General features: G+C 32.8%; 1 protein-coding gene across 1 annotated transcript; it reads left to right on the plus strand.

Moving 5' to 3' along the window:
• Positions 1-1,739: 1,739 nt before the first annotated feature.
• On the plus strand, positions 1,740-8,746 carry LOC114324437 (E3 ubiquitin-protein ligase Hakai-like). Its single transcript, XM_028272290.2, has 4 exons — positions 1,740-1,982; positions 4,822-4,885; positions 5,692-6,291; positions 8,559-8,746. Exons 2-4 carry the CDS (start codon positions 4,840-4,842, stop codon positions 8,651-8,653), a joined length of 741 nt encoding a protein of 246 aa, XP_028128091.2. The 5' UTR covers positions 1,740-1,982; positions 4,822-4,839; the 3' UTR covers positions 8,654-8,746.
• The last annotated feature ends 1,622 nt before the right edge of the window (positions 8,747-10,368 follow it).

Genomic DNA, 10,368 nt, shown 5'->3' on the forward strand with positions numbered 1-10,368 from the left:
GCGCAAAGCTATACAGGGTGTTTCATTAATAATTGTGCATATAGTAACTGGAGAAACCTTAGCACAAAATACGAAGATTTAACTTAAAACATTTATATAAAATGTGGTTCGTTACTGAGTTACAGGGTGTTTTATCTAAAAATTTAAAAACTATTTTTGCTCAGCATTTGGAAACTATTTGACGTATCCTTTTCATACTTGGCAGAAAGTGCGACTACTATACACCCTACTAAATTATGATAAGCAAACGTCTCTAGCTACTACCAGAGGCGTACGACAGGGGATAGTGTATGGTTGACCCTTCTCAAATTCTACGCCACTGGAGGAATTACTATTTTAGTGTCATTTTTAGATTGTCCAATACTTTTTACGTAAATAATACACTTTTCATTGGTAACGATAAAGTCATTAGTTTTCGAGATATTTGAAGTTAATATGAAACGGCACAGTTATTTTGATTAATTTATGATATAATTCATACGATTAAAATTTAAAAATTATTTGTACCCAGTAATTTAAAACTATTTGGCGTATCCTTATCATACTTGGCAGAAAGTGTAGGTACTGTACACCCTACTAAACTAAGATAAATAAACGTTTCTAGCTACTACCAGAGGCGTACGATAGGGGATAGTGGCTGGTTGACCCTTCTCAAATTCTACGCCATTGACGAAATTGGTATTTTAGTGTAATTTTTTGATTTTCCAATACTTTTTCTGTAAATAATATACTCTTCATTCGTAACGATAAAATGATTAGTTTTCGAGATATTAGAAATTAAAAATGAAGCGACACAATAAATTAATCAAAATAACCGTGTCGTTTCATTTTGAACTTCAAAGATCTCGAAAACTAATGACTTTATCGTTACGAATGGAGAGTATATTATTTTCATAGAAAGTATTGGAAAATCCAAAAATTTAACTAAAATAGCAATTCCGCCATTGGCGTAGAATTTGGAAAGGGCCAGCCATTCACTTTCCCCCGTCGTACGCCTCTGGTAATAGCCAAAAACGTTTGTTTAACATAATTTAGTAGTTTGTACAGTACCTATACTTCCTGCCAAGTATGAAAAAGACACGTGGAATAGTTTTAAAATACCGAGCAAAAATAATTTTTAAATTTTTAGATAAAACAACCTGTAACTCAGTAAGGAACCACATTTTATTTAGGTGTTTTAGGTTAAATCTTTGTATTTTATGCTAAGGTTTCTCCAGTTACTATATGGACAATTATTAATGAAACACCCTGTATATTTGGTCGAGTCTCCAGTATTCTATTTTTTATAAAAAACAAAAAACAATAAATCCTGTATAAAAGGTATATTTAAAAAACCCTCAAAAGGGCCACATCAAATTCACATAACTAGTTTTCGACTGGTTTACCAGTCATCATCAGTGCTTACGTGCAATGTACATGCTTAACCACCAAGATAGTATTACACAGATGGTGGTTAAGCATGTATATTGCACGTAAGCACTGATGATGACTGGTAAACCAGTCGAAAACTAGTTATGTGAATTTGATGTGGCCCTTTTGAGGGTTTTTTAAATATACCTTTTATACAGGATTTATTGTTTTTTGTATCACATGGTATACAGCCAACTACAGAAAAACTTTTTCCTTGTGGATTTTTTCTATTTTTTATAGTTGCTTAAATATTCCCAATTAATCTAATGCTGACCTTGAGTGGATCCTTGACTTCCTAACATCAAATTGATGGAACCCGCTAATTTTTTTTAAACAGCTAAGCAGTGCGATCAGTTCTGGTTGATGTGTACATTGTCTAATTTATTTTTAGTTATTGTATTTATAGATATAGATACGGAGTATTTAGTGAAGTATTTTCAAAAAAATCAGCTGCAAGTATTTTGTCTATTTTCTGTAAAACAATTTGTTCACAATTTTCTTTCGATTGACGTTGATTGATTAGTAAGTGGCAGGGCAAAATTACTTGTTGTTTGTGTACATTATAAATTTGGGTAAGTAGACTCATAATAAAAAATTTATGTAGGCCTAAGTAAGAGATAAACAAGACTTTTTTACAAAATTTTTTAATATATTTTAATTTTAACTTTAAGTATTTTGAGGTTTTAATCGTGATTTTATTGGTATATGCTTATTAAATCTGTTCTTCGTATTGACTGTGTTTTCCATTTTCTCATATCCAAAATCACTGAACCGATTCCAATGAAATTTTGGATTTTTTTTTAAACATCGAACTAAAATTTTTATCTTTTTTAAAATGTCTTTCGCTTATCTGCTTAATCTGGAATTTAATGTATGCGATGGTGTTTCAATTTATATTTAAACATTGTTATTGTATACATTTACAATTTATGTCAGGGGCGGACTAAGCCTTAGACAGCCTAGGCATGTACCTAAGGGTCATAATTTTTGGCGTCCGAAAATTAGGATTTTAATTAAGCCCGAAAATTGAGCTTTGATTAAGAATTTTGCAATTTATACTGAAGTACCAAGACTTAATTGTAAGAAATATAATTTTATTTATTTATTTAGCATATGTCTATATCACAGTTCTTGTATTAATATATGCATTATAAATAATAATTAATTTTTATAAAAAATTAAGAAATATAATAAAACGGCCAGATTTGTAGGTTCTGCTTTAGGCTATATTGCGGCAGCTGGATTTTTGATAATTAGTAGGTAAAAAAGGTTAAAAGCAGAACATGTACCTATGTAGTAAAATTAATTTTGGCCATTTTTTATTTATAGTCCTGTCGCCAGAGGGGTACAACAGCCTCCTTAATTCAGATGGGCTTACCCAAGTTTTTTTATGTATTTTGACCCGTAGAACACGAATTTTTTGGGTAACAGTTGATCCGGATGTCGATAAGATTTTTATAAACAAAGAACTTGAGGAATTACATAACATCGAGATTTCGCAAAAAAAAATATATTTTTGTATTATTTGGGTGATTCTAAGCAAAAAATGTTCTTACAAGTTTTTTCGTAGGATGCATAGTTTTCGAGATAAACGCGGTTGAACTTTCAAAAAATCGAAAAATTGCAATTTTTGAACCACAGTAACTTTTGATTAAAAAATAAAAATAGCAATTCTGCTTACTGCATTTGAAAGTACAAGTCAAATTCTATCGGTTTTGATTATTTGCATTGCTAAAAATTAATTTTTTTATTGTTAAATAAAGTTATAAAAACATAGTGTTTCCCGTGCCCAATGCATGCGTTTTAATGTACGTAATCTACGTAGAAATTGTCTGTATGCACGCCTACTCGTTCGATTTTAAACGAGAAATGAATTGAAAACACCATTTAAGCACTATGTGTTTATAGCTTTCTTTAACAATTAAAAAAATAATTTTGAGCAATGAAAATAATCAAACCGATAGAATTTGACTTTAACTTTCAAATGCGGTAAGCAGAATTGCTATTTTATTTTTTAATCAAAAGTTATTCGGGTTCAAAAAAAGCAGTTTTTCGATTTTTTGAAAGTTCAACCGCGTTTATGTCGAAAACTATGCATCCTACGAAAAAACTTGTAAAAACTTTTTATGCTTGAATGACCCAAAACATAAGTACAAAATCGCTGTTATGTGATTCCTCAAGTTCTGTGTTTATAACAATCTTATCGACATCCAGATCAACTGTTACCCAAAAAATTCGTGTTCTACGGGTCAAAATACATAAAAAACTTGGGTAAGTCCATCTGAATTAAGGAGGCCGTTGTACCCCTCCTGGCGACAGGACTATTAGGACATTATTTAATGTTCCCTCTTACCGCATGCTTGCATATATAACTGACGTAGAAAAGATTTTGTAATTACTGTTGTTATCGTTAGAATTATTGATACTAAAACATCTTTATAAGTCATAATTAAATCTAAAATTCCTTTATACTCTACCAACAAACTGCTAAATTACATTTAAAACAATTTTAAATATCAATTAACACACCTACACACTAGTAAGGAACTGCTCCCCTACTAAAACCTAAAATGCTTTGTACAGACTGATTTTAGTCTGTACAAAGTCTCATCAAATCATCATTCTCTTTGCCGTTATCCCAATGCGGGGTCGGCTTCCCTAATTGCATTTGTCCATAAATTTCTTGGTCTTCCTCTCCTACTCTTTCCAGGAATCTGCATTTCCGTCTCGACGTTGAACATGACCAAACCAACTCAACCTATTCTCCCTCATTTTGGCATCAATTGGTGCCACCCCTAAACTTCCCCTAATATACTCATTCTTAGTTTTATCCTTTTTTTACTCCACTCATCCATTTAAGCATTCTCATTTCTGGCACATGCATTCGCTGTTTCTCTTTCTTTTTAACTGCCCAGCATTCAGTTCCGTACATTATAGCCGATCGTATGGTTGTTTTATAGATTTTCCCTTCAGCTCCATTGGAATTTTTCTTTCACACAACACACCACTCGCTTCCTTCAATTTCATCCATTCAATCCTAATTCTATTGCATGCATGTCCATCTATTTCTCCATTATTCTGTAATATCGATCCTAGATATTTAAAACCCTCACTTTTCGCGATCATTTCACCATCCAGAGATATCATTCCAGATACTACCTGATCTTTGTCCTACTAAGTTTTAAACCTTTTTCCTCAAGAGCTTGTCTCATTATACATTAAACACCAGAGAATGTTACCCTCTGTAGTTTTGCTGTTAACCCTGTAGTCTCGCAATGTTATCGGTCTGTGCGAACCGGTTGATGTAAATAAAAAAGAGATCAAAGGGTGTACTCTTAAAGTGTTTCTACTATATTTCTTACTTATACTTTACTACGATAAGTTTGTATTACTTATGTAACTTAATTTTAGGAAATCACTATTCTGGAAATGGATAGACCACATATTATTCCTGTTGCTCAAGCACCGCCTCAAGGTAAGTTTTCATTAATAGTTGAAACTCTTCTTATTTAAAAAAAAAGACGAAGTTTTCAATCTAATAGCACATAAAATAACATCAAAAATATAACTCTACATCCCACCAGATTGAAAACAATGGAAACATTCTCTGGTTACACCTCCGAGGCTTCTAAAATTTGCAAGCCATAACGGATGCTGAGACTAAAGAATATGAGAGAATTTTACAATTTATTATTCACGTCACATCTGCTCAGCGCGGTAAAGTTCCAACGAGAATGGTTCCCTTCATACTCCAATCGGAGTAAACATGTAGATAAAACATGAATAACATAACCATTTTCAATTTCGTTGCAACACGAAACTACAGCCGCATTATATTCTAGTTCTAGTTCAATCAGAGAACGTAACAAGCACCTAATAAGAGACTAATAAGTGTCGAAACGGCTAGAGGTGCTCTAAACTTTAAAACTGTGTGCTCTAAAGTGAAGTTGAATAACAAGGGGAAGAGTGGGTCGCCTTGTCTTAGACCCGTTTCGATTTTAAACTCATCTGATATACTGCTACCAATTCTTATACATGCACATAAAGTTTGCACACACATCTGGGCTCATCCTCAAAGCATTCTGGGTACTCCCATTTACACCATTACCTTCCACAGTGCATACCTGTTTACAGAGTATTACGCTTGTTTAAACTTTACAAAAATTTGATATACCCACATCTTTGTTGTATTTCCAACTCTTTTCTAAAATTTGGCGCAACATAAGGACCTGGTCTATTTTTGACTAGATATGTTATTAACCGTTTGTTTATGTATTTCAGTTGTATATGCTCCTGCACAAAACAATTGTCCCTATCCCATCGGACCTCCAAGTGGACATCCTGCAATGCCACCTTTGCCGTTGTTAAGAACCCGACTAGATCACGACCACAACAAAGCTAGGTCTAATCCAGAATTATGTAGAAACAATTCTGCATCTCATGTATTGTCTTACGATAGAAGAAGGCCAGGAAGACCAAACTCCAATTCCAATGTTTCTTCGGAGTATAACTCACATAGAAGATATAATCCGGCACCAATATCAATGCCTTTTCCTGAGACAGCTTTAGAACGCAGGCCAGGGAGACCACACTCCAATTCCAGTGTTTCTACCAATCGTAACTCACCTATTAGATATCCTCCTGGACCAATATCAATGCCTTTTCCTGAGACACCTTTAGATCGGAGAATCGAATATCCTGAACATAGAAGTTACCCTCCTGAACCACCTCCAAGAACAACATCGCAACTACCACCAGAGACTCCACTTCAAGTAGAGGATCACCAGTTTGTTAGATCTATGACATTACCGTCGAATTATAGAGCTAGAACTGCACCTTCCGCACCATTGGCGTCCGAAGAAAATTTTTCATTGGCTGATGGTAAGTTGGTAATTTAGTATAAGCATTTTATTTCATTTAATTTCCATTTTATTAAACAATGTACACACAAATATGTTAATACTCAATGTTATAGTCTTCTTCTTTCCGTTCCATTTCTGTGGGAGAGTGGATATCATCAATACTATATATATTAAACACTAGTGGCGATAATATACATCCCTGTCTCACTCCACGTGTTACTCTTATTTCGTTTAAAAAACTTAATCTTCCTCTCTTATAGCTATCTGCTGGCTGATTCCAGTATAAATTCAGGATTATTCTCAGATCTTTATCATCTATGCATTTGCTCTCAGGAACATATTTAATGCCTGGTTACACCAACAGATCTTAGGCTTAAGACGTACAAATATCTTAGATTAATTCTAGATCAATTTTCAGCTTGCCACAATGGATTTCCACGTGGATTGCATCTTAAGACGCGCTAAGATAGATACGCCCTATCTATAAAATGTGATGCCCCTCTTTCCTAATGTACCTATAATAAATAGTTCTTCTTCTTATTTATATAGTTCGTCTTCAAATTTCTTATCTCGACTCATCAGGTCAGTTCGTTAAAAATATATCTCTTGCTTATAGCAATGTTTATCGTATGTCATCACTAATCATTAGTTATTAAAAAAATCATTTATATATCATTTATCACACAAAAAATTATTAATTCAGGTTCATATCATACAAAATGTAACACAAAATCGATAAAAATGTATCTAAAAGATCAATAAAAAAAAACAACTGCTAATAAAATTCAATAAAAATTCAAAAATAGCATATGCAAAAGTTAGATAAAATATTCAAAATCAGTTCATATCTCAAAATTCGATAGACATTTTTGAAAAAAAATTCGATATTCCATACAATATTTAAAAATAACCGTACTAAAAATCGAAATCGGATAGAGATTTTTCAAATAAATTTAATAACAATTCAAAATTCAATAAAAATTCAAGAATAGCATATATAATAAACTTCTATAAAAATATTCAATTCAAAAATCACTTCATATTTCAAAATTTATAGATATTCTTAAAAAAAAATCGATACTTCATAAATTATTCAAAAATAATATTCAATGTTCAATAATAATATAAAACGAGGGAAGCATTTCTAATAAAGATAGACATTCTTACTTACATTTTATTTCCACTTTGTCTTTACACTGTCGCTACTGGGTTGATCGTCTTCCTGTGTCCTGGTCCAACTCCCATTTTCGTCGTCGGTATTTCCACGCTGGCGCCACCATCTCTGCTCCTTTCAGAAGACCTCCTCTAGTCTGCAGGATCGCCATGTATTAAATAGTGTGTTGTTACTGCCTTCTAGGTCGTAATTAATTAAAACTCTCTTCTTAGTTCAAATACATTATATTATTTACATTTAACTCCGTCTACGATTAACCATAACAATGGGTTTACATATCACAGTAGCGACCTACCTAAACATTGCTCAATTACTAACTACTATAAATAATTATAACGATAACGATCCATATCATCGGGCGTTCACTTATATACATGATGAACTCTCGCAACCTCACGCTCGGCCTTGGTCAAGGGCGAACGATGAATGATATATGTTTTTCTTTGAATAACACATCTTTTGTACAGGGTGATATTATAATACCACACTGGGCTAAGCTGGAGCTTAAGATTTGTTGGTGTAACCAGGCATAAGTAAATGATGATGTACCCTGCCAAAAGCCATTCCGATCTATATAAAAGAGGCATGTATATCTTGATTGACATCCAAACATGGCTGTGTGAGAACATTTAGAGCAAACAGAGCTTTTCTAGTGCCAGTCCTTTTCTGAATCCCAACTGCATCTAGCTTATATTTTGCTCCGACTTTCTGCAAACAGGTTATAAACTATTTTTAGAAACATCTTAAGCAAATGTCTCAGCAATCATCACCTTAAGCAAGTGATGATCGGAACGTTCTTTTGCATTAGCTGTTTTTTGGTATTTGACTGAATGTGGATAGCAGCCATTTGTGGCTGCAATATATTGCAGATATTTGCAATATATTGCAAATTTGACAGTTCTTATTTTAGGTATCAGCCATGTTTACACTATTGAAGCTGAAAATTCTGATAAGTGTGTTACTCTCGGACTGATACCAAATCCTGATCATTTCGTGCTTGTTGTATCTTGTATAGCAATTGATTATTTAGCTTAAAACTATTTCGATTCAAAAAATGTTTAAAAATATAAATATATTTTTATTGATTTACCAATATTTTGTTTTTTTTCTAGGAAATATCAACCACGAACTACCTCCCCCCTCCTATGATGACGTAATGCAGGAAATTAGACACGAAAGAGCTAGATCAATGATAAACCGGCGTTAACACTTTTCTAAAAAATTTTCACATATAAAGTGAAATGCACAAATACTGTAATATCTATGTGTTCTACATTAAATGAAATATTTTCAAAACTAATGCTCATATTTTATTTTTTTAAGATCAATTCGAATTTGACGTATGATTGTTTTTTTAATTAATTTATTTTTATATAAAAATGATAATAAAAATATAAAAATAAACTATTAATCATTTTAAATTTTCCTTTTTATCCAATTTTTATTACTAACAATCCATTCTCACTTAGCGAACAAAGATTACTGCAATATTTTATTGCTGAAAAAGCCAATGGAGGCCCTTTATGACTATTTAATTCAAGCCGTACATAAACGTGTATGGGATGCCATTGTGTATTAGTGAGACAAAACTCAAGTCAGTTTTGAAAGATAGAAAAAGTGTAAATAGTAAACAAAAGAATGTGTGTGTACTTTGTACGCACGTAAGAAGTTATACTTCTATTATTTGTATTTTATTTAAAGATTAAATTAATTTTTACTCACTACTTTCCAAAATTTTTATTAAAACAATACTAAAAATAAAAAAATAGAAAACACACGGATTCGAACCGGGGGCCTCTCGATCTCCGATCACACGCTCTACCACTGAGCTATATTCCCTTTGCTTTGACAGGTTACAAGATTTCTCATACATACTGACAAATTCAAACTGTAAAAATTCACCCTCGTGCCTAAAGAAGTATAACTTCAAAAAGAGATCGCACAGTATAAACCTAGACCACACCAAGAGACTAAAAATTATCCTGAGGGTTGTAAGATTGAAACTCGAGATATTATAGATATATAAAATGCGTGAAAAGAAAGAAAAAGTGTCTTTAGAGAACCTGTTAAAAAATAAAAAAAAAAAGAGATACATTGAGATTTCCTTAAATCAATCCAAAAAAGACTCCTGGATACAACTTCATCACTGGAAAAATCAACTTACCTTACATTTTAACAACAGTCGCAACATTCGCAGATGACACAGGTATTATCGCATTTCACACAGATCCCCAAGTAGATACAATCAAATACCTGGGCATACATTTAGATAAAAGGTTAAGATGGAAGAAACGCATCTTCACCAAAACAAAGCACCTTGGACTCAAACTTCAACAAATGTACTGGATCCTGGGTAGACCTTCAAATAGAAGGAAAATAAAGAAATAAAATAAATTAGTGGTATATAAAGCCATTATTGAACCGATATGGACCTATGGTCTATGGTTATAGGGCACAGCCAGCAACTGTAACTTGGAAATCATAGAAGATTTTCAAAATAAGGCATTCAGAACTATAGGAACTCTCCATGGCATGTCCCCAACTCAATAGTAGAGAGAGACTTGAAAGTTTCCAGTATCAAAAACAACCAACTCGACCTGTGAGCAATTTGGTATGAAAATAAACATTAAAAACAAAAATCTAGAAATAAGATCGAGAATAGAACAGGCCAGAAAATCTTTCGAAAAAATCAAAAAACTGCAATGTGATTCTCGAATAAAACTCAAAATTCGACTACGTTTATCAAAACGCTACGTTTGGTGGACTCCGTAAATAAATTGAAGACCTTTGAAATGTGGATCTACCGGATAATCCTCAAAATTTCATGGACATCGCATACCTTAAACGAAGAAGTGCTGCATATAATAGGCAAGGAAAGAGAACTTTTCAACACAGTGAAAGTTAGAAAAACATCATACCTAG

Source organism: Diabrotica virgifera, chromosome 3 (genome assembly GCF_917563875.1).
Source record: "Diabrotica virgifera virgifera chromosome 3, PGI_DIABVI_V3a".
NCBI classification, from domain to species: Eukaryota; Metazoa; Arthropoda; class Insecta; order Coleoptera; family Chrysomelidae; genus Diabrotica; species Diabrotica virgifera.

Bases quoted from the DNA above. Each gene is read 5' to 3' on its own strand.
- LOC114324437 (XM_028272290.2), top strand. From the start codon at position 4,840: ATGGATAGACCACATATTATTCCTGTTGCTCAAGCACCGCCTCAAG. The intron at 4,886-5,691 runs GTAAGTTTTCAT...TATGTATTTCAG, and splicing joins TGCTCAAGCACCGCCTCAAG to TTGTATATGCTCCTGCACAA. The intron at 6,292-8,558 runs GTAAGTTGGTAA...TTTTTTTTCTAG, and splicing joins AAATTTTTCATTGGCTGATG to GAAATATCAACCACGAACTA.